Here is a 24,889-nt window from a genome sequence, read left to right as displayed (position 1 = left end):
CCACCTAATTTAATTACATGGATGGTCCTCGACGTTGTAGGCCGTGTGCAACGTTAGTCCTACCGTTTATTTCTTAATGGAGGAGGCTTACGTGGACGTCCAGTTGGAGAGAGAAAGGAGGTATGAGGAGAGAGGGAAGCACGTGAGTATCACGTGACCCTTATCTGAACCCATTATACCCAAACCCCTGACCTCCCTGGAACGAAAAAGGTAACGCGATTTAGATCCCTAGGGTTTCAGATTTGGGTATAATGGGTTCATATAAGGTTCACGTGATACTCACGTGCTCCCCTCTCTCCTCAGATCTCCTTTTTCTCTCCAACTAGACGTCCACGTAAGCCTCCTCCATTAAGAAATAAACGGTAGGACTAACGTTGCACGCAACCTACAACGTCGGGGACCATCTATGTAATTAAATTAGGTGGGGGACCAAAATCGTGGCATTGGTAAACGTCGGGGACCAAAGTTGTAATTAAGCCAAAATTGAATGAAACTCAATGAATTTAGATGAGCGTTTGTTCGCATTACACTCAACTAGATTAAAAAACACAATTACATCGCCACATTTATTTTTATTAATGTTAGTTTCAAGGTTGTATATTGTTGATGACTTGGTGCAGGAGAGGTGGGGGGGTGCTTGTTTATGCTTCAAAATATCAGGACATTAATATAATAAATATGAAAACATTGTGGAAATTATAGCGAAGGCAAGAACTGAATTACGATTAATGGTATTGGTAACCTATAATATAAGTTTAAGGTAACGTTCAAGTCATTTATAGAACGTAGAACAACACTTTGATTTAAGGTAATTTTTTATATTTTCTTTAATGATAGGGTTAGTTGTGTTAACTTTGCAATATAAGAGATTAAGTTATGTGTACTATTGACAACGTATTACATCAACATGTTGCACAAATAAAGTATTTACACTAACGATCAATCAGATTTAAAAATGTGATTTAAATTAATTTTTTGATTTAATTTAAGGTTTAAAGGAGAATGCACTGTCAGCGTAAAGTAGCATATCCATTAAATTCTTAATTTAAATAGTTTTTTAAAAGCTAATTTAATTAGTTGGTGTAAGTGTAACACAATTTAAATAAAAAACATTTACACTATCAAACATATATATTATTTTCATTTTTCTTGTACATTACCATGTGAATATATCTTATGAGAATGCCCTTATTATGTAAGAAAAGTAAAAATAAATCATGAACGTTTGATTTAATAATGAATGATCAAACTTAAAAGATTAATATGACTTATTCTATCCATTTATTTGTCAATTTAACGTTTTTTCCTTCATTCTCGTACGAGCTTTCGCCTTCCGGTGTTCCATTTGGATCAGATTTCAGCTCAATGTTTTTGTATTTGAGATTGCGCTTATGATTTTCATTCGGAGGCTGTGAACTCGGTTCAGTGCAAGCCAGAATAGGGATCTTCAATCTTCATCAAGCAAGCATATCATTGATTTTTTCTTCCTCTGTCTGTTTCTTATCTTAAAGTTTAAAGATGCATATATAGTTTGCTTTGTTAGGAGGAGGATGTTTGCTTTGTTAGATTGATTCCTTTGTTTTCTATTTCACTTAATTTCTTCTTTATGTTATCCATAGATAGAACTTGCAAGAGATGCATTGATTTCCAAAGGCTACTGCGTAATTGGAGGTTACATGTCACCTGTGAATGATGCATACAAGAAAAAGATATGTAAAGGTTCTATAATTTTATTAGATACTCCCACGTGTATCTTTGAAACTTGTGGGAAATTTATATTATTGAATAAGGAAAAAACATATGCTTAGCATTTGGGGGTAACACTGAAGTTATATGAGACTCAATGAGCATTGAGCAATATATTTGAGGTTTAATACTCCTTTAATTTTTAATTTGTTTTTCTCATATGCATTTAGACATGGTCCCTGGAGATCAAATCCTAAGCAGCTATTCATACAATCATGATTTTCCTTTTTTCTTTACCTATATCATGTAGTAATACTATTAGTTTCACATTGGTCTTATTGCGTTTTATATGTGATACAGAACTTAATATCTGCTGAACATCGAATACGATTATGTCATCTAGCCTGCAAAAGTTCAGAATTTGTAATGGTTGATCCATGGGAGGTAAATTGCTCTTTCTATAGTATCTGCTAGATTTCAGATGTCTTACTATTCGTCATGCATATATAGTTAGTAAAGTTTCATTGTTGAAACACCTGAATTTGCAAGATGGTGCTTATATAATGTGTAATGTGTATTGCAACTTGCAAGAAATATATCAGTCTGGTGGGCCTGGTTTCTTCATACTTTCATTTTTATCTGGCTATAAACTCTCACAGGCAAATCAAAGCTCATATCAGCGCACTTTAACTGTTCTCTCCACAGTCCACAGTTCTATTTGTGAGACAGGGTTGGTATCTAGAGGTATGCTAAACAAACAAGTCTTCAATAAAAGCACATTAGTCTAATTACCACCTCAGATTGCTCCCCTGTCCCTTCCTAAAATTTTAGACAATGGACAGGAGAAACAACACTAGTCTCTTTACTTTTGGAAAAAATAAAATGTAATGCTTGGCATTAGTGGTTCATGTAGGAATTCTTTGTTTGTTAACCAATTAAAATGTGGTTTAAGGTTTGATCATGTTTTCCTCCCTCTTGTTTTTGGTGGTCCATTGGTACTAGTATTTTAAAATTTCATTGTGCTATGTGAGTTCTTGAATGGCTGGCCTATTCGGTTCTGTATGATACTAAAGCCTTCAAAAGTGGTCTATATGTCATTGTTTGTAAATGTGACTGTAACTGTACTCTAAAAGATTCATTAGTGGTTCCTTTCATTTGATAAAGTCTCATGCTTTCTTTTATTTGTATACATGTTTCTGATTATGATGTAAAAGCAAGACATTGACTTTCTTTAGTATTGATTGGTGTAGAATTCCTCAAGGTCATGCTTGTTTGTGGTTCTGATCTCCTCCATTCTTTTGGCACTCCTGGATTCTGGATTCGTGACCAGGTACTTATGCATTGAGAAGAATAGAAAAATCTTATATTATTTATTTTTAGATCCAAGGGTGTCATTTCTCTACGCTGAATCTCTACTAGACCCTTTTTGGTACAATCGAACAATCTACAGAACCAAACCATAATTCAATAAGCATTGACCACTTTGCTAACATCACAAGTAGCCTAGAAATGCAAGGAGACGGGTTGACGAGGGAGGGCGAAAATGGTTCTATAGTCAAAATCACCTACTACAAAGTCTTGAAATACATTTCCTAGGATACATTGCCATCAACCATAAAGATGGTAAGGGCTAAGCTAACATCTCATTGACACTGTAGATAAATCCACACAGTATGTTTGGTAAACCACACTTAAATGGTACAAGAATTCAAAGTCATAGGAAGTAGATTGGTTTTGAGACGCTTTTATTGTTAGAATTGGTATGCCTATTAAGTTCAGAGGTTTTTCTTCTTCATACAAGGCCTGGGTGGAGTATAAATCTATATGTCAAGTGATTTGGCATAGGTAATGGAAACGATGGATAATAGTTTGGTTATTTTATATTTTTACTTCAGGAAAAGACTATATGCAGAGATTTTGGATTTGGAGTAGTCTGCATTCGCAGAGAAGGACAAGATGTGGAGAAAACTATATGCGATGATGAAATTTTGAATGAGAATCAGGTACATCACATTTCAAACTTGTCCTATTTACCTATACACGTTTAAAATGAAATGTGGACATTTTCAAATTTCTATTTCTTTCCTTTTCATTTGTATTTGATCACATTGAGGTCAAACTACAGGCTTGTTAATTATTTTTGCTATGGGCTGGCTTGCAAAGGCATGTTGTGTCAGTGTGTCTGCATGAGAATTTCAAATTGATGGTAAAAATTTATAACCTGTGTGTGTAGTAACGGGTTAAAAACTTAAAGTTGATCAATTCCTCTCTCAACCATGATTAGTTATGAAACAAGATTCACAGGACTAGACTTGGACTGTGTTTGGAAGAGATTATTTGAGATAATCGTATAGTATAAAAACATATGTAAGTGTTTGAATAAATTTACAAGAATAGTTTCTGTGGGAACCCCCTAACACTCTACTACCTCACTTCACTCCAAAACACATTATCTACTCTTACACTTCACATTTACCTATATATATTTTTTCTTCCCCTATATATATTTTTCCATCACTCAAACTTTCTTTCTCTTTATCCACTCTTCTCAATTATCTAATTACTTCACTTCTCTCTTTTCTTTTCTTCACATCACTCTCATATAGTCGTGTTTACTCACACTTACTCTACACAAACGGAACCGTAATGGTTTACTTCTCTATGCAAACTAACCAACACCATAGACACAATAACATAACATAGTTATATTATACAAGCGTAGCATAAAGGCCAGCAAAGGCCTACATGGGCATGGCCATGCACACGGCCTACAAAGTCAAGTCATATCAAGTACCACAAGTCGTCATACATAAGTACAGACACAGTCATCCGTCAAATAGTCAGCAACACAGAGATTAAGTCAAAGTACACAAACACACACTTACGAGTCACCCCACACCACCCTCTCCACCTCTCTGAGCCACTAGTCCTCCTCATCCTCACTAGGAGTGCTCTCCCTAGTGACTGGAATCCTCACGGTACCAGACAACTCTTCTCCGTTGAACTTAGCACGATACGCTCTAGCATTGCCACCCGTCCTCCGTGGAATGGCAACGTTGTTCCTCACCGTTGTCTGCATCTGAGGTCCATTATGGACAGGAGCTACTGCTGGAATCTCTGGCTCTGGGATAGGCATCTGCTCTGGTGGATCAGGGGGTGCTGATGGCTCCACATCCGGATAGTAATGTGGGGCAAGGTAGCGAGCTGGCAAGCGGAAAGTGAATGATCTAGGTAAAGCTACTGGGTATCCTGGCGCCATAGAACCCGACTCTCGGTACCAGAACACTGACATTCCTACATATGTACATATCCCTGAGGCTGGATCAACTTCCCAGCCTTCAGGAACGATGAAATCAGCATGAATTGTCCCAACAGGTGGCAAGGCCATTTCTCTTGTCCCTGTCACAATCTAAAATAAAGTTACAAGGGTTAGATACATAACATTTCAAGCATGAACAAACATATAAATGAAAGAAGACATAAATCCAGTAAGGACAACTACGCTCAATTAAACACTTACATTCCATATATATATCAACCAATATCATAAATGCCACACAATAGTCACAAGTCATAACCATATGCATATGCAATGAATGCCCCCACACCCGTGTCATTACTCTTCCATAAGGAAACAATAATCTGACACACATTCATAAACTCATGAATGCTGGACTCATTGGCTATACACAGCCACTGACCTGAGGCATGCAGAGCCTCTGAGGCCAGGGTTCACCTCCCTTACGAGGAGAATGATGAACGCGAGAGGTTGATGGAAAAATCCATCCCTCTCCTGGCTTACCTTGCCCTTAAATCACTCATGCAAGAGTTCCAATATGATCCACAAGCTTCCAGAGACACAATGAACGGTTCAAACAGCTCTGATAATCGAAAATTAGACATGCATGAGGAGTTTTGGCTGAAACCATAAAGTGAAAAGTTCACTAAGAGAAATTCAATTTTTCTTCAAACAAAAGTGATATTCAGGCTTAGGAGAAGATGCAGAACAAGAAAATGTAAAGAAATACAAATTCTTGGAATTTCCCGGCGAGGCTCACCGGAGAAAACGGTGGTTGACGAACCTCTGTGCCTGCTTCGTTTCTCTGACTAGAATTCACATGCAAGAGTCCAGAAACACAGTGGAGTAAGTTTTACAGGGTTTGAATGAGAGTTGAGGAAGAAGGAAGAGGACGAAGATGGTGATATATGGTGATGATCGAGGATGTCTGTTGAGAGTTCTAGAATGAGAGAGTTTGAGAGTCACCTAACTCTCTTCTTAGCCTTATATAGGCACGGTTGGAGGTGAGATGGATGTGATGAAGTTTTATCTCATAATGTGATTTTACACCACTTAAAACTAATGAGATGTGATCATGGTGCATGATTTTCTTCTCTAAAATTCATAAGAATTCAGAGTTAGAGATTGGGAATGAGAATTTCAGAAGAATCTCACACTTTAGTCTTTCATAAATTATTCTAGGATTGAATAGAGAATGATAAGAGTTCACATGACTCTTCTATTAGGATAATTATTCACTACCAGAAATTCGCTGTTTAGCGACGGATTTAGCGATCGAAATATTTCAGTCACAAATAGCGACCGATTTTGCGACGGAATCCATGCTATTTTGGTCATATTTCAAAATTGACTTATTAGCGACCGATTTAGCGACGGAATAATTAGCGACCGAAATTTCTGTCGCAAAAAAAGTAGAATAAAAATAATAAAGCAAAGTAGCGACTGTTATAGCGACGAGTTATTTAACGACTGACATATCCGTCGCTAGTAGCGACCGATTTTGCGACGGAATAATTAGCGACCGTTGTTTCCGTCGCTAAGAGTAGAGTAAAACTAACGAAGCAAAGTTGCGACTGTATCAACGACTGATTACTTAGCGACCGATATATCCGTCGCTATTAGCGACTGAGTTAGCGACGGATATAGTAGCGACTGAAATTTCCGTCGCTAATTCGGTCGCTAAGTTGCTTATAGTCACATAACCCTAATTTTATCAAAACTCATAATGTCAATCTAAATTCTATACCTCTGCTTCTAGACGCTCTCGCTCTCTTCTCTGCGCCGCGCAAGATGGTTCTTCAGTTGCACCTTGAAGTCCACCTTGAGTTGATGGGTTGAAGGATCTCCATTGTTAGGGTTCTTGCTTTCTTGGTATGACTTCAATTTGTTGCTCTCTTTACTCTCATGAATCTTTCTCCCCTCCTCTGTGTTCCTTCCCTCTCTCTCTCTCTCACTCCCTTTCTTTTGCGTGGGAGGTGGTGGCGTGGGAGGTGTGATTCTTGTTGCTGTGCTTTTGTACAAATATTTCTTTGATGTCTTGGGTATTTATTTCATGTTATATGGTTTGTGAGTTGATTTTGTGGATAGTAAACCAGGTTGCACAATCTTTTAGGGGGAGTTTATTTTTTTTGTTCCAGTAAGGGGTGTTCTATTTGGTTGGGTGTTTGTCTTGGCTGGGGGTTTCGTTGGCTATTTAAAAGTGTCCTCAATTGGGTTTGGATAATGGTTGTGGCTAAATGGTTTGTTTGGAAGCTTAGTGCTCTTTAGATTCTAGTTTAATGTATCTATGGATTTTTTTTCCCTGGCTGTTCTTGGAAAACTAACCATTCAAATACATTAAAGAAGTGCTAGTTTTGTTCAAGGGATGATGACTTAAGATTTGAAAGACTGAGCTTCATTAGTTTCTTGCAGGGATGAAAAATATTTGACCCAGTATAGAGCAGTATTTGTTGTCAACTGCAAGATTAAGGATGACAAAGTTGTGAAGCAAAATATACCAAAATCAAGAAAAAGAAATAGAAGGACTGAAAGCAATGATGCACATTCGACTAACACTGAAACATTCAAGCAAGTCTGCTGCTATGTTTACTTGACAGAGGTAGGTGCCCTTGATGGAGATGAGGTTTATCATTTCTTCAATGTTCTCCCTAGTGAGTCCTGACTGATTCAGATGTATATGCTCGGTCAAATTATTTGAGTCTATCATTGTGTTGGTGTCTGATTTTTACTATCTTGCAAAATATCAAGTCAGAACTAGTTGGCCTTAGCATCTATATGTCTTAGATCCAAGAGAACACAATTTATCCACTCTGAATATTCAGCAATCAGCATATATCAAAATGCATCATGTATTTCACTTGATCCTGAGTAAACTTGCCACTTATAATAACCAATAGAATTTTTACATTGGTTTCTTTCTTTTAATAACCAGTAGACCTTCCTTCTTCCAGAGGTGTCTATCACAGAAATGGGAACTTGTTTTTTCGTACAAACATTCATGTAGCAACAACATTGGAGCAGAAACAACTTGATTCAGCCAAAGCCAAGCTAAAAAGTCTGAATTCCTCTTCATAGTTATATGCTAGAACTGAACTCTGGTGGTTTGGGAGTAATGCAGCATTTTCCAGTGCGTTAAGGGCAATGAATCAAGGTGACATGTTATGTCCTAGATACTCTGTATGTTATTATTAATGCATTCACACTAATGACATCATTCTAGGCTGCAAAATGAAAGTCTCATGAATACGTTGAGATTTGAGATACTTTACCAATATGAAATTTTCCTTTAATGATCAAAAAAATAACCAGTAGACCTTTTCTTTCTTTTTTTCTTTTTTTCTTTGTGTGTGTGGGTTGTATGCTGGGAGGTGTGTGATGTCCTAACAACTACATGGGCTTCTTCTATCAAGTGTTTGAAACTAAACCCCACATCAGGCAATAAGAAATTCAGTTTGCAGACATTCTTTCATTTTCTTGCTTTTTTGTAAGTTTGTAATATCTCAGATTCTCATTGGTTCTAATACATAAAGTAAATATTTTAATAAGCACTAACTTAGTGAATTTGGTTAAAAGAAAAAATAGGGAACCATGCATATAGTCTTCAATGATGGGATAAGTTCTCTTTCCTCTAAACTATGCTTGTGTTTACAGGTTTTTTGGTGGATGAGAGTATGAATGAGTTGCAAACTCTTTTACATGGTTTTTAAATTTCTCCCGCAAATGGTCACTTGTTGATGCTCTTAAGTCAAATACTTTGATCTTTTGCTTAAGGTATGTTATTTAATTTCTTAACATTGGATGTTTAATGCTAGTTTGAATGGGTATGTTATTTAATTTCTTTTGCTTGCATGTTCTTCATCATCTGAATGGGTAAGAAGATCAGAATTTGATCAATTGAGAAACACTATTATGGAGGAGACTCAAAGAATGGTAAAACAAATGATGGAAGAAAGGATGCAACAACCACCAATGCCAACCCCAAATCAAGAGGAGTTAGAAACTGATGAGTCAGAGAATGAGGAGGATCTTGGTGCTTTTCCATGAAAACTTTGTCAAGCTTTGTTTCTATATTTAATGTAATAGACTATGTTTAATGTAATAGTTAGTAATCTACTAGACTAGTTTAAGTAGTTCATGGTATACTTTTTGTGATGATTCAGTGATGAATTTAGGTGGATATGTTAAGATTGTGTGTTTTGTGATGATTCAATGATGATTATGGTTATATTCAAATTTTTAACACTAAAAAAATCTGTCACAAAACTGATTATTTTTGTTAATTTTATATTTATTACCGTCACTGAACTCATCACTAACTTTTTAAATCTGTCGCTAATTCCGTCGCTATATTATAGCTGAAACCGTCGCTAATTCTGTCGCTAAATTCCGTCGCTAAATTCCGTCGCTAAATTCCGTCGCTAATGCAGTCGCTAAATTCTGTCGCTAAATTTCGTCGCTACATCGGTTGCTACAAGTCCGTCGCTATATCGGTCGCTAAATCGGTCGCAACATTTAGCGACGAGTGAAATACCAACCAACAAAAATCAGTCGCAAAATCGGTCGCTAAAGGTTTTAGCGACCGATTTAGCCCATTTAGCGACCGATTTGGTCCGTCGCTAAATGACTGTTTTCTGGTAGTGATTGAAGATATTATGAGATAGCTCTATCTCACAATTATTCTTCATAATTCATCTATATTTATTTAGTACTTAATTTTATTTAACAATTTATCTAATAATTCACACAATTGCACACACACACATATACATTCAACATATATTTATAAATTAGCTTATTATAAATTATTTCTGAATTATAATAAACATATGAAGCGGGATGTTACAACTTACATTACAATTTATATATGTGCTTTTTTCAGCTTATTTTCATAAGCATTTCAGATTAACTTATGAATACGCGTTTATACCTACTTATAAGTTATTTTGGGCTTATTTCAATAAATTTTTCAAATAAACTTATAACTAAGCATTACAATAAGCACTTAATTAAATTGTTTACCCAAATATATCCTTTCTTTTAATCACATTTTTCCATGTTTTTAAGTTGGACAGTGTATAAAAAACATTCTTGCAACCTATGAGCGTGCTTCTGGGCAAGTGATTAATTTGGATAAGTCCATGCTTTCAGTTAGCCGAAATGTGCCAGAGAACTGTTATTATGAGCTTCAACAGCTTTTGGGAGTAAAGGCAGTAGAAAGATATGACAAGTACTTGGGGCTCCCTACTATCATTGGGAAGTCTAAAAACCAAATTTTCCGGTTCGTTAAGGAACGAGTATGGAAGAAACTCAAAGGATGGAAAGAGCGTACACTCTCTAGGGCAGGTAGAGAGGTGTTGATCAAAGCTGTGGCACAGGCAATACCGTCATATGTTATGTCCTGTTTCATTTTACCAGATGGTTTATGTAATGAGATTGAAGGTATGATTTCACGTTTTTATTGGGGTGGTGATGTGACCCGAAGAGGTATGCATTGGGTTAAGTGGAGTACTCTTTGCTAGCCGAAGTTGAATGGTGGTCTTGGATTTCGGGATTTTAAATCTTTCAACCTAGCCCTCGTGGCGAAAAATTGGTGGCGAATCCATAACCATCCAGATTCCCTCCTTAGTAGGGTATTCAAGGCAATTTATTTTCCGAGGGGCAACATGATTGGAGCCAGAAAAGGCTATCGTCCGAGTTATGCCTGGACAAGCATCTTGAAAACATCTGATTTGGTTCAGAGAGGGACTTCATGGCGCATAGGTAATGGTTTGAATGTCCGAATTTGGGAGGATCGTTGGCTTCCTCATGGCTCGCCCATTAACTTTAGGCATGATGTGGTGGAAGAGCTTAAGCTTGAGACGGTTGCTCACCTTATCCAACCTGGGGCTAGTGTTTGGAACAAAGAGTTGATTGAATGGACTTTCTGTCCTGCTACTGCAAAGAATATTTTGGCGGTCCCTTTACCTCTTCATCCAGCTGAAGATTTGCTGTTTTGGGAGCACACTTCTGATGGGCTCTACACGGTGAGTTCTGGCTATGATTTCCTTCAGAGTTCAGCAAGTCAGGCATCCCCATCTTCCTCAAGCTCATCCTCTGCTGGTTTGGATATGGGCCTTTGGAGAAAATTCTGGAAATCGAGCTCTATCCCGCGAGTGAAAGAGGTTGTTTGGCGGATTTGCGTGGATGCTATTCCCACGCGTGCAAGCCTCAGGAGGAGGTCCCTGGATGTTGATCCCAGTTGCCCGGTGTGTGGTCATGAGGAGGAGAGTGCTAGCCACTTGTTCCTGCAGTGTCCGCTTGCTCGGGGATGTTGGTTTGTGCATCTTGGGGTTCATGTGGGAGCTGGAATGGAGATTATGGACTTCATGAGAGCTGTGCTTAGGGAGCGTGATAGCTGGGTAATTTCTCAGGTACAGACTGTGTTGTATTGTTTATGGGAGGCGCGGAATAGGTGGCTTTTCGAGGAACGGCGGGAGGAATGCCAAACGGTGTTGGATCGGGTTGCCGCGTTAGGTGTTCCAGCGGCGATAGCACGGGACGACGCGCGCCAAGAGCGGACGGGCATAGGGACTTGGACACGGCCAGCAGCTGATATAGTCAAGGTAAATGTGGATGCTTCTCTTGGTGATGACATGTTTGCTGGGTTGGGTTTGGTAGCTAGAGTTGCGCAAGGTGAAATTTTGGCAGCAGCTTCTTCATATCCCACGGTAGCAGCTTCTTCGACTGAGGCGGAGGCCCTTTGTCTCCGTTGGGCCATGCTTTTATCTTCAGAGTTAGGCTTCAGGCGTGTCCAGTTTGAGACGGATAGCTTACAGTTATTCCATGCTTGGAATAGGGGTGTTGGAAGGTCTCTTTTATTCTCTGTTGTTCAAGATTGTAAGGGTCTGTTGAATTTGTTTGATTATGTTGCTTTATCTTTTATTCGTAGGCAGGGAAACACTTGTGCTGATTTTATGGCCCGGAACGCCTCTACCCTCTCAGATGTTGTTTGGATAGAGGAAGGTCCCTGGGTTTGTATGGCCTTCTTCAGGCGGATATTTTGACTTCTATGCCGGCTATGATTTAATCCATTTGATGTTTCGTTCAAAAAAAAAGAATAAGTTGTTGAATGATTTGCTCTATTAGTAAGCTTTATTCATATTTAATTTTGTCACTGCTATTTTTAGGCTAATATTGAAGTTGTAGATGAACTTGTACCAAATCAGATCAGCTCAACGAGAGTAAGGTAATAATATGATTTTGCTTTCTTTTGTAACTTAAAAGTTAAAACACAATGACTTATTGAAGGGACACGTTGTTCAATATTATCCTTTTTTAATGTTCAGGCATTGCATTGCAAGAGGATTATCAATAAAATACCTTACTGCGGATGAAGTGATTGACTATATCAGAGAGCATCAATTATACTTGAACTCAATAACATGATCAATAGGTTCAGCCACCAAGTTGAAGCGCGGGCATACTAAAGTTTATGTTTGTTTTGACGTTGGTACAAAAGAAAACCTGATTTCAAGAATTTCAAGAAAGTGTAGGCAACGTTTTTTTTCTTTAAAAGAGAATTTGCAACATTGAGTTTAATATGGAATAGAGAAGCAAGATTTTACCCCGTTGAACTTAATAAAAAATACTAACAAACACTAAACCAGTAATGATTCATTAGTGCAAAATGTTAGTAATGGTTCATTAGTGCAAAATGTTAGCTTCCACTGATATGACATCATGAATATCCATAATTAAAAAGATGAATGTGTTTTGATTTTGGGACTTAATTTTCCCTAATTTCTTTCGGAGGCAGTTTTCACTAGAAAGTACATGAATAATGATACATTCACATTTCATTTTCTCTCTCATCTATTATCTTTCTATCTTTTTGCATTTCTTGTCACATCACATATCATATCACTTATTTCTCTCATTTCTCTTCACATTTTAAAGAGGTAGAGCTGGAAATAAATGAGAAACCTAACATTATTCGAAAGTACATATGTCTATGTCTGAGGAAGAAGCTTCTTGTGTCTATTGAGCCAAAATGAAGTGATATCCTCATCTGACATTATATATACCTTCTTTTGTTCTTCCCCAACAAAATCCGTCTTTACAACCATTAGTTGTAGGATTATTCTAGTTTATAGAGGGGTTTCTCATTCGAGTCTTTGTGAATGCAGCGCTTTGCTATTTATAATGGTCATATCCATTTCGAACATAATTGTATTAGTAGAGAATGTCTAGGGTTTACACAGAAAATAAAACTCATCTTATGAAATCTAGTCATTGTTATATGGCAATTTATGTAGTTTCAATTGGAAGAAAAAGTATTTAAAGAACCCTCATTTTCCATGATCCACTTTATGAGTCCAATTGTTCTCACAAGTAGTTGTTATTGTCATCAACCTCACATCTATTCATACATATTTATATTTGTAAAATTCGAAAATGCCTTTAATTTTTTTTTCGCTCGCACTGTCAAAGTGCGTTGCCAACGCACTTTAAAGTGCGAAACACACATTTCTTTTTTTATTTTCCTTTTAATTTATTGAACGAGTCTGGGATTGTTACTTCTTGGTTAAGGTAATAGGATAATTTTGTGCTGAATTCTGCAGTAAAAAATTGTAAATTGCAGCGTCTGGTAAGAATAATTCTAAGCAGAATTATGTAGTAAAAAATTAGCAACGCACTTTCAACTTTTTTTTTTTTGCAGTCTCGAATCAATACGGAGTCAACTACAAAATTGAAGAGAAAAATAAAGTAATTGCATGTTTGTCGTTTTGCCATAAGAGCTCTGTCCCGTAGCCAAATTCATTCATTTGCTATTTTATTTTTGATTTTTGAATTTCAATTTTTTTTTATTCCACCATAAATCTCCAAATATTCTATCTTGATTTTCTGTGGTGATCTCATAATTTTTAAAATCATCTGATATCAGATCTGTTGAAATTTGCAGCTATACTTTAAATTGCGTTTAGTTGCAAAAAAAAACCGAGTTTGGTTTGAGGGGTTTCTCTTCTTGCTTCTCAATAGTGGGCATTGGATTACCAGTGGAAATGAAGGTGGGGGTGTGGGCTGCTGCTAGAAGCTCTTAATTTAGAGCTTGTAAGAAGAAGAGAAATAAAGTATCTAGATGATGAGTTTTTTGTTTTTTTTTTAAAGATGATGAAGATCTTAGAAGAAGAGCAGAAGACGAAAAACTTTATGAATATTTTGAATTTTAATTTTAATAAATTTTTAATTAATTATTTTACCCAAACTCTGTTAAATTCTTGACGAAATTGGATAGAAAATTATAAGTGCTAACAAAGTTAAATGTGTGGGACTAAAAATGCAATTTTCAAAGCTTTATGACCAAACTTGCACAAAGGGTATAAAAAAATGCTTATAAGCCTTTTAAAAAGTGAGAGTTTGCTAAAGAATTATGTCATGAGGACTAAAATCACACATCAACTCTACTAGAGGCGAAAAAATGTAATTTTATTTTCTCCATTTCCCATCCTCTAAAAACCTTCTTTTTGAACCACCTATGCTATGATGGCTCTATGTGAAACTTAGGTTGGAATGGATCCCCACGTTGCTCTTAGAAAATCTGATCTTGGAAAATATTTGGCCTTTATCTTTCCATTAACCTTCATACGAAACATGGCTTGAAGGTCAGGGTGACAAAAAGAAGCGTTTGATTAAGGGGTCTCAGTTCAAAAGAACTTATTATGTTTGGCTTTCTACCTGTAATATTATGTTTGGCTTTCTCCTGTAATGTTATGTTTGGCTTTCTAGCTACCTGTAATATTTTTTTTTGTTCAACATGTAATGTTTATTTGAATGGTTGAAATGTAATATTTGAGCTTTTGTGTGTGCTCTATGTTTTTGATTCCTTATTGTTAATAATTTCAAATTTCTTATAGGAGTTAGGTAGTAGTTACAATTGTTCTTAGCTAGTTAGTTAATAAGGGTTCTCTATATGGCCCTGTAAATGGATGTGTAATGTGTAAACCAAATAGAAGTGTAAAGTGCACTTCAGTTTTTCATTTTATTATCTCCTTTCTCTTCCTATTCTGGTGTATGTGTTATTGTGAGTGAGAGAAAGCCTCAACAGATTTGGTATCAAGAGCTGTCATTGATCCATGGCCAATTCAAGAGGGAACGTTCCAGTTACGCTTCCATTCTTTGATTAAAAGAATTATGACAGGTGGAGCACTCAAATGAAGGTGGTGTTTGGCTATCAAGATGTGCTTGAGATAGTCAAGAATGAGGTTGAAGGATAGGGAGAGGACCTAAGTGATGCACAGAAGGCTACATACAAGGAATCTAAGAAGAAGGATGATAGAGGGGTGATTAATCTACCAAGAACAGCTAAGAAAACTAAGAAGAAAATTTTAAGAAGAGTAAAACTACAGTCTATAGGGCCTATAGATTAATTTCACCAAAAAATACTTAAATAACAAATATGATTCACACAATTCTATAGTGTCATTCCATCTAAACCATTGAAGCATACGGGGTAGCAGCCAAATCTGAAGATGACTGACAGTTTTCAAATATAGCTCAACTGCTCTAATAATCAGGGATGGCAGAAAAGCAGAATCCTTTGGCACCCCGCCATGCATAATATGCAATTCGAGTCTCATAAAAGCCTGTACCAAAAAATCAATCAACATGTGCAACAAGTTTAGTCGACAAAAAATCTTCATGCAAGATAAGTTCATTTCAGCAGAGTTAAAGGGTGATAACCATAAAGAGGCTGCATGGCAGATATAAGCTAAATCTACTCTCTATTTATGAAAAAGAAAAGTAGCCAGGCATAAAAGTTCTAGAACAAATAAAACAGGTAAAAATCATGTCAAGCAACATCACTCCACATATATAAGTGATTGAAAGAAATCATTAATTTGTAATGGTAACCATATCCATTCGGATGGAGATATCACTGTTATTTAACTAAATTGTGTTACTATAAATGACATCCCAAGCTGGGACAGGAAATTAGGACATGTGATCTGGATACAGAGTAGTATGCCTCATAGTATGTGTAATCCTAGTTATAAGGCAGAAGCTTTTCTGTTTTACAATTTATTTACAGCTTTTCTATCTTTTGATTAATTCCATATTAAATTCAGTTCCTATTAGAATTATCTCTGCAAATCATAAGGTGCATCCACTATCCTCCAATTGACCAAATTCACTCGAACATTGACAAGATTGAAACCTGTATGCTGGTTTGTATTTCTGACTGTAAAGCTGAAAGCAGTTGCAGCCAAGATAGATCTTAATGCATAACTATTAACATATACACAGAAGCATATTTTCAGCCTCAGAGAGTTGTCATAAACAATTAAAGTTCCTAATTCTTTATATTTATTCAACCAAAGCACTTTGCACACGTAAACAATGCATGTAACAACATCTTGAGACTTCAACATACCTGGGAGAAAGCTAAGAAAGCCAAGGGCTAAAAGGCCATAAGCTTGAGACCGTTCTCCCCCCATATGACCAGTGAAGATAAAGTATGACAGAAATAGTAGTCCTGTACCGAGAAATAACAGGAAGAGTGCAAGGACAATGGATTTCCAGGGAACTTTATCCAAGGCTTTTGGGATATAATCAAATCGGGGGTCAAATGGTCTACTTCTAGCAGCAATATAATCATCCTCATCCGTGGCAAGAGGAGCGTAATGAACGCGTCTAGTTGCCATATCCAATCTTCCTTAGTTCTTTGCTCCTAAGATTTTTAATCCAAAATGATCTGAGACCTTCAAATGAAATAAAAAAAGGGCCACGTTAAATTTAGATCTGATGAGTGCCGAGAGAGAACTGAACCAGAATTTTTAACACCACAAAGTAGAAGGGCAGGCATAGACTTACACTCAATTGGCTGGTTGTTGAAGATTGAGGCCATTTCACTTAAGGGAAGGTTCTGCTGCATAAGAAAAAAAAATCAATCGCTTCAACAATAGCAGTATAATAATATACCAAATTCATTACTTAAATAATAATATAATTCACATTGCATTCAAAAACAAAAAAATCTTCATGCAAACTGTAATCTAGTTTGGAGACTTTGCACAAGGCACTAGTCCCTCCAAAATTCAAGCTCATGAAGCTTAAGATCTTAACTACCAAAAAATCGTTAATTACCTTAAGCATACCTCAGGAAATAAAACTCCCTAATCAATACGAGTAGCTATAATCGCAACAAAGAGACACCAGTAAAACCCTCAATAATAGCTACCTTGAGACCCAACAAATTCTAGACGTTAAAGCACTCTCCAATCATGGGGAAGGCATCTTCAATCATTCACACTCTTAAGGGCTAACCTAAGAGCTCCTCTCTTCCACACCAAGTCTCAATGCGTGTTTGAATACTAGTTAAGTGTAATGCGAACAAACATTCATCTTAATTCATAAAAAGAGTTCCGTTCACTTTTTGTTTCGAAGCGCGTGCTAATACTTGTTTGCACAGCAACAAATATCCAAACAAGAACATAGCAATACATTCACATCTATCTTAGATTTGGATCAAACTTTATATTTCCACAATTTCTTTTGTTCCTATTTTCTAATTCTCCCCATACAATACAATGATAGTTAGACAGAAGAACAAGACAAATAATGAATATGAATGCTCATTAATATTCCTATAAATGAAGAATTGTACACAAGCACCTCACATTCAATTGTATCTTCATTTTCAATGTAATGTGCCCAAACTCACCACATCATCTCCAGCAATGAATGATAAGGGAACTTGTATGAATTCACACACCAACGCAGGCCTGAGACCAGTGAACTCGAAACCGGAGCTACAAATTGGAGAAACCAGTGAGCATGGAATCGTAACCGAAAATGGCGCGATGCAACTTGGGATATAAACCGAAAATGTGAGTGTTACAACCTTATGCTTCAATTTGGGAATTAGGTTGCTGATTTTGATTTTGTTTGGTTTTTTATTTTTCGGTATTTTCCAACGGAGCATGTTCGAGTTGAAAATATTCACATTACAATGAGGCAAACTCTCATATCGAATTTTGTTTTCCATTCACAAAAATTGAACCTGATACATTACTTAAGGGCAATTTGTACTACTTGAACTAATAGCTTGTTAGTTGGTTCGGTTGGTTTTTTTTCCGAACTCACTCTAATAGTGAAATTGGGTTAAATTAAATATGTTCCAAGTCTCTCACTTATTGGTCAAATCCAAATAAATTTCTAAAATATTTTTTTTTATAAGTTTTCATGATAATTAATCTAAATATAAGACTCAGAAACCATGCTCCATTGCTCCTTGTCACATATTAAATTTAATTTTAGTTATCCGAATAAAATGTTAATTTTTTTTTTATGCAAGAGGCTAAGAAACAAAAATAAGAAAAGAAAAATATCAAGCAAACTAAACCCGAGCGTAACTAGTTCCTATAGCGTCCATCAAGAGGAAAGAAACTTTTTTTTTTAAATGTCAAGAGGAAAGAAACTAAAATCACTTATGATATAAACTAAAGTTTTAAGCCTTAATTATTTTAAAATTAATCATTTTTATATCAATTCTTTTACACTAAGTTGAGTTATGTGATAATATAATGTGCATAATTGCTCATTTCAGATATCTATTTCACATACAATTTATATATGAGCTCTAATAAATGAAGAATCAACATCTAAATGCTTTAAGTAAAACGAGATAATTTTGAACAAAATCGATAACTTAATAGCAAAAACACTCTAACAGACACAAACTCTAGGTTGTAGAGAATTTTCATCCCTCGCATGCCGTCGGAGGTCCTCATGAAGGTTTCCTACGCATTCCTAATGGGGTTTCTCCTTCTTTATAGAGGGGGTTTTCATATTTAAGGTGAGATTTTTCTTTTCTGTTCCATCTACATTATCCATATTCTTCTTCGCTCATCCACTACTTTCAATTCTCCCTCCCTCTCGCATTTTTTTGTCTTTTATTTTCCCTTTCAATTTATTTATATTGGATCTCTTTTAGCTAAAACCATAACATAGATTAATTATTTTATTCTATAGCATGGATGAGTAGTGTGCATTATTATCAAATACTAGAATGATCATTTTACATGAGCTTCTCAAAACCCTAAAATCGTGTTTGTGAATTGACTTTTGAAGGAGAATGAAGAAAAAATGAGGCTTATGAGAAACTTTCCTCCTTGTTTGGGAGTTTTTGAAAAAGGAAAGGACGATTTTGGATATCTTTGAAAACCCTCTAAATCCCCAAATCCAGTTGTTTTTATGAGTTCCCCTAAATTGGAGATTCTTTGGATTTTGGACATTCAAACAAGAGGAGGAGTTACCCTCCCCTTCCTGTCAAAATCCCACCCTGCCCTACCAAACAAAGCATAAGTCACATAGACATGGTATTTTGTCTAATCTCAATATTACTCATTGTTAATGTATAGAAAGGTCTTATAATAGATTGTGCCAAGTCTATATATTTGTGAGTATGTAGGGTACATAATGGCACAAGTTGAAACTTTGTGCATATTTTGATGATGGTAAAATTGGTTATAATAAAAGTGTGTTGAAAGTGAAGTGATAACTTATATGTGGATACATTTACGAAAAAAAAGTTGTTGTAGGATAACTTATAATGTACTCTCTATAGAATTTAGCAAAATTGATTTTGTGACTATAATATATTATAACTAGGGAGACTTATACTCAACCACAAAAGCTAGCTCAAGAGTTGAAGTTTGCATTACCTTTATAAAGACTATCAATGTTCTATCTTTAGCAAATGTAGGACATGTAACAAAATCATCTCAAAAGATAACTTATAAACATCTATTTTTTCATCCAAAAATGATTTTATTCTATTAGGATTGTTTTTAAAGTTCTCAAAGAGGAAACCAAACACAAATAAACCTTTTTGTATATGCATCTGTGTATCATATATGCACGTTTTTTCTCTTCAAAATCTTCAAATGGTAGTTTGGATAAGTATGTGCGTTTAATGTGGTTCAATGGATATACAAAAAAGGCTATGGCCTCGTTTGGAAAGATAGCTTAATTAAGCGCTTATGACCATAAGCGCTTATGACATAAGCTCTTTTCCATAAGCTATCCTGAATAGCTTATGAAAATAAGCTCAAAACAACTTATGGTAGGTCATAAGTTGTCTGCATAAGCTCTCTCAAACACTGGCATCAGAGTTTATACTAGTTTTTTTAAACACTTTTGATGCCATAGCTAAATGAGTTGGCTTTAGTGGGCTCATTCAAGATGACTTGAATTGTAGTCGTGGTGGCTTCTTTGGGAGACACAAGCAGATTGAAAATCTACATATGGAGCTACTAGCTCTATTCCATGGCTTGAAGTTAGCATGTGGGATTTTGAGTTGAAGCAAGTGGTATGTCAGTTTAATTCTCTAGATGCAGGGCCGGTCCTGACATTTTGGAGGCCCTGTGCAAAGATTAAAAATGGACCCCTAATAATTTTTTTTAAATAACATTATCTATTTAAATTTTAAATAGCATCAACAACTTCAAAAATATGTGCCTAACATAAACAAAATGTCATATTCTAATCAATATTATCCAAAAAAAAATTTAACTACTTAAAAAAAGCCTCCCTCCTAGCATTTTTTGAAGCAAAATTTTCAATCAAGTCTTCATATTGTATTTTATCCAACAAATTATTCTCAATTGCTATCAATGCTAACCCATTAAGCCTTTCTTGTAACATGGTAGACCGCAAGTAAGACTTCAACAGCTTCAATTTTGAAAAACTTCTTTCTGCAGAGGCAACTGTCACAGGAATAGTCAATAAAATTCTATATGCAATAATTGTGTTAGGGAAAAAATCCATGCCTTTCAAAAATCTCAATATATCAATAGGTCCAATATTACCTACAGGCAGCATATCTCTTAGTAACCTTAACTCCATACATAATTCTTTCCCATCAATATCACATTGCTCATTATGTTTCAATGCCTCTTCAAAATGAATACAACAAGACTCTAAAGTTGCATTGTCCAATGATTTTTAAATTTTGAGAAGTAAACAAGAAACCAAAAACACTTTCATATTGTTGGTATTGCTCAAATCTCTTATTAAGAGATACAATAGCTTGATCAACAAGGTAAAGAAAAAAATTAACTCTAAATGATTCCTCTTCAGATAGCTCAACTGATGGGGTATTCAAATTCTCATCAAACTGTCTTTTTCTTTTGATTATACGCCTTTGAGGAAAGATTGGATCAATATTCAATTCAATGGCAATTTCCGTAGCATGACTCAAGGCATTTTTAAAACCGGTTTCCCTATATTCCTTAAAAAATGAAATCAACCCCGTTATTTTTTTCATAGCAACATCAATAACCATATCGCTTGATTGTAAAAGCTTGCTAACCACATTAATTGCAGATAATATTTCAAACCAAATAATTATCGCGATTAAAAACTCAAAATCACCAAGCTCATTTGTTGCTAAGGATTTAGCTTCACTTCTTATTTTAGAATCAAGATCCTTATCTGACACTTCAAGTAAAGCTTCTCTAAAATCTGACATTTGAGTTTTAATAGCTCTAACACTATCTACATGACTCTCCCAACGAGTGGATGACAATGATTTTGGAGTCAAACATTTTACATTATCTTTCAAAATTTGTCATCTCTTAGTAGAATTAGCAAAAATAGTATAAATGCGTTGAACAACGCCAAAAAAATCTTTAGCTTTAGCACAAGAGTTAGCCATATCACACAATGTCAAATTAAGACTATGACAAGCACACGGAGTATAAAAGGCTCTTGGATTTATGTCTAAAAATTTCTTTTGCACACCTTGATGTTTGCCTTTCATATTAGACCCATTATCATGACCTTGTCCCCGCACATCAAATATGTCAAGATCAAGACTTTTCAATTCATCTTGTAAAACATCAAAAAGCCCTTGACCAGATGTATCATTGACATTCAAAAATCCTAAAAAAGATTCTTCAACACTAACAGAATTTGACGAAATATCCGCATATCGTATTATCAAAGACATCTGCTCTTGGTGACTAACATCAGGAGTACAATCAAGTATCACTGAGAAATATTTTGCTTGTTTGATTTTTCTAATGATTTCATTTTTAATTGCAGAAGCAAGCAAAAATATTAACTCATTCTGAATTTTATGCCCAAGAAAGTGAACATGAATATTATCATCTGTAATACGCCTAACATGTTCTTGGACAATTGGGTCAAATTCAGCTAACATTTCAATTAAGCCTAAAAAATTCTCATTGCTATTTTGGTACAATCTCTCATTAGAACCACGAAAGGCCAAATTATGTTTAGCAAGAAATTTCACTATTGAAATAATTCTTTTTAAAACATTTTTCCAGTGTTCCTTTTCTTTCTCAATCAACCTTTGAGTTGTTTTATCAATAGTTTGAAAATTTTGCATTCTTTTACGCAACTCATACCAAGTAGTCATATTGCGAACATGTTCCATGCCTGTCTCATGCTCTCTAAGTCTCTCACCAACATGTGACCATGTACAAAAACCCTCATTTGCTAATTGACCTTTACCAAACCCTCTTTTAAAAATTTTACAACAAAAACAAAATACTTTATCAAGCTTTTTAGAATAAACAAGCCAATCTCTATCACATTTCTCTCCATTTGGTAAAACTCTAGTATACAAATTAGCCGTAAAACGTCTAGATGATTTATCTTTAGGACCCTTTAGAATAGACAAATCTCTTTTAGGACCTTTTGTTGCTAATAAATCAATCATTCTAGACTCAAGAGTATCCCATACTGTTGGATCAAATATGTCTATATCATCACCATTGTCATTAGCATTATCAACATCTAAATTCACATTTTCAGTATCATTAACATTAGCATTTTCCTCCATATTTTCAGCATCTAAATTAACATTTTCAGTAGCATTAACAGTAGCATTTTCCTCCATATTTTCAGCATCTAAATTATCATTTTCAGTAGCATTAACATTATCATTTTCTTCCATATTTTCAACAATTCCAACATCAACATTTTGATTTTCAATGGGAACTTGTGGTTCTCTTATATTTATTAAGAGCTCCTGATTGAGATCGAGTTAACTCATCAAGTCTCTTCTTTTTCTTACGTTTCTCACATCCAGAATCAAACTTTCTAATCTTAGGAGGCAATTTAGGAGGCATAGGGAAATAATGAAAACAAATTTAGAACCTGAAATAGTGAAATTTCTCACTTTCTCACTGTTCTTGATCAATTCCGCAACGTTGAAGTTGAATTGGTAAATAAAAAATGACTGCTGCAGTGTGCACTGGTTTCCACTACTTGGCAAATGGCAAATTGGCAATCAATCAGTTCTACAATTTTCACATGTCAAAAACTCATACAGTACAAAATAAGAAACTAAGAAAGTAAGAATAACAACAAAATTACAAAACAATCCAAAGCCATCATAATTCATGAACAATTGAACAGTAAATCAATAATCAGTAATCAAACAACTGAAGAAAATACAAATTTACATCATAAATTCATAATTCATTAATTATTTCTAAAATTTTCAAAGTTTCCATCAAAGATGCATACTGGAAAGTAAGAAAAAACAAACCTTTAAAATAAAAAAGAGAATAAGAGAGAAGAAGGGTACCGCCGGTGTGGACAGTGGATGAAGCCTGAAAGGCGCGGTGGACAGTGGGTGGCGGACGGCCGGACGCGGACGGCGCACGACGGACCGGCGGTGGTGACTGGTGAGTGGTGACGTTTCAGTGCAAAGCACGTTTCAACGTGAGTTCTTGCCTCTTGAGTCTTGACGTTTCACTGTTTCAATTTTGAGCACGTTTTAACTTTTAACATTTCATTGTTTCTAATTAAAAAATTAGGGTTTTTTTTTTGTAAATCATTGTTGGATTAAAATAGAACAGGCCCAAATGCGAGCCCACTGAAGTCTTTCTTTTTTTTGGTCGATAGCCCACGCAAGTCTGAAGCTACAGCAAGCAGACTGCCAAACAAATTTTTTTTTGGGGTAAATTTTTTTTTTCTGGGGTAATTTTTTTTTGAGGCCCCCTATTTTCTGAGGCCCTGGGCTGTGGGTCTGCCTGCACAGGCCCAGGGCCGGCCCTGTCTAGATGTTTGTGCTTCTTTTTAGAAGACGTTATCCGGATGACCGGATAGTCATATATGTGCCCCTATTATGGTATATTAGGAACATGCTAGATAAGGCCTCTCAAATTAAGGTAAGTTCATAATATGAAGGAGAGTAATGTGTGTACTGATTTTCTAGCTAAATTAGGAGTAGAACCAATAATAGTTGTTGGTCATTGTTGAGTCGCCCTTGGATGACTGAAACAATTTATCTTTAAGGATGCTGCAATTCTTTTTTTGGATTATTACCCCAATGGTTGCCTAAGACACTTGCATCAGTGAGATTAAAACGTGATGGAGTGATCTTTGGTGTAGTTTCATTCACATTTTTTTTGTTTTCCATTTTTTTTTGATACTACGGAAACTTAACAACAAAATGAAACTAAACAACATCTAATCGCTCCCTCAGCTAACAGCTAACCACTCTCTATCAAGCCAAGGGGGTATAGAGGGTGTGGTGGCTCCTTTCCTTACTAACCAGTCCGTCGGGGTATTGCACTCCCTGCTAACGAGCACCAGCGAAATTTTCCAGTCCTTGTTCATGAGCTCTTTGATATCAACAAGAATTGGTAGAAACTAGCGACTCTCCTCATCCTCTTGTGATCGCAGAAGATCTCGACAGTCACATTGCATATCACATCGCGGAACTCACGCTCCCACACCATTTTCTAGTTATTTTTTTTATATCTCTTTCAACATTTTCTATCACATTATTCATCATATAACTATCTATCTCTCTTCTTTTTCTATCTCACCATTAATATATGATATATTGATATGAGTAAAAGAGGGAAGTGTGAAATTGTAAATGAT

The 24,889-nt window shown here is 35.7% G+C and overlaps 2 protein-coding genes, 1 long non-coding RNA gene and 1 pseudogene across 7 annotated transcripts; 2 read left to right on the top strand and 2 right to left on the bottom strand.

Moving 5' to 3' along the window:
* The first annotated feature begins 1,285 nt into the window (after nt 1-1,285).
* On the top strand, nt 1,286-12,409 carry LOC130742511 (nicotinamide/nicotinic acid mononucleotide adenylyltransferase-like). Its single transcript, XM_057594607.1, has 7 exons — nt 1,286-1,719; nt 2,047-2,130; nt 2,346-2,430; nt 2,937-3,016; nt 3,582-3,689; nt 12,151-12,209; nt 12,310-12,409. The coding sequence occupies exons 1-7, from the start codon at nt 1,690-1,692 to the stop codon at nt 12,407-12,409; spliced, it is 546 nt and encodes a 181-aa protein (XP_057450590.1). The 5' UTR covers nt 1,286-1,689.
* LOC130749052 (uncharacterized) lies at nt 6,701-9,186 on the top strand. Of its 2 annotated transcripts, none has more exons than XR_009022836.1 (5): nt 6,701-6,856; nt 7,397-7,583; nt 7,936-8,135; nt 8,636-8,755; nt 8,863-9,186. It is a non-coding gene; the product is annotated as an uncharacterized LOC130749052 (long non-coding RNA). The 2 variants fall into 2 exon arrangements; XR_009022837.1 differs by having other exon boundaries at nt 6,705-6,856; nt 7,387-7,583.
* A 2,981-nt stretch (nt 12,410-15,390) lies between the features above and the next one.
* On the bottom strand, nt 15,391-17,876 carry LOC130748495 (uncharacterized). 4 transcript variants are annotated; one of them, XM_057601721.1, is made up of 4 exons: nt 17,685-17,876; nt 16,835-16,889; nt 16,395-16,722; nt 15,391-15,606 (listed from the first exon to the last, which is right to left on the bottom strand). In XM_057601721.1, the coding sequence occupies exons 3-4, from the start codon at nt 16,663-16,665 to the stop codon at nt 15,527-15,529; spliced, it is 351 nt and encodes a 116-aa protein (XP_057457704.1). In that variant the 5' UTR covers nt 16,666-16,722; nt 16,835-16,889; nt 17,685-17,876; the 3' UTR covers nt 15,391-15,526. The 4 variants fall into 4 exon arrangements, with proteins under 4 accessions (XP_057457704.1, XP_057457705.1, XP_057457706.1 ...); XM_057601722.1 differs by having other exon boundaries at nt 16,395-16,715; XM_057601723.1 differs by having other exon boundaries at nt 16,835-16,886.
* A 2,660-nt stretch (nt 17,877-20,536) lies between these two features.
* On the bottom strand, nt 20,537-22,946 carry LOC130742507 (uncharacterized; annotated as a pseudogene).
* Between the last annotated feature and the right edge of the window lie 1,943 nt (nt 22,947-24,889).

This window comes from Lotus japonicus, chromosome 3 (genome assembly GCF_012489685.1).
Source record: "Lotus japonicus ecotype B-129 chromosome 3, LjGifu_v1.2".
In the NCBI taxonomy this organism is placed as follows: domain Eukaryota; kingdom Viridiplantae; phylum Streptophyta; class Magnoliopsida; order Fabales; family Fabaceae; genus Lotus; species Lotus japonicus.
Note: the sequence above shows the minus strand (reverse complement) of the source record. Positions and strands in the feature narration are given on the sequence as shown.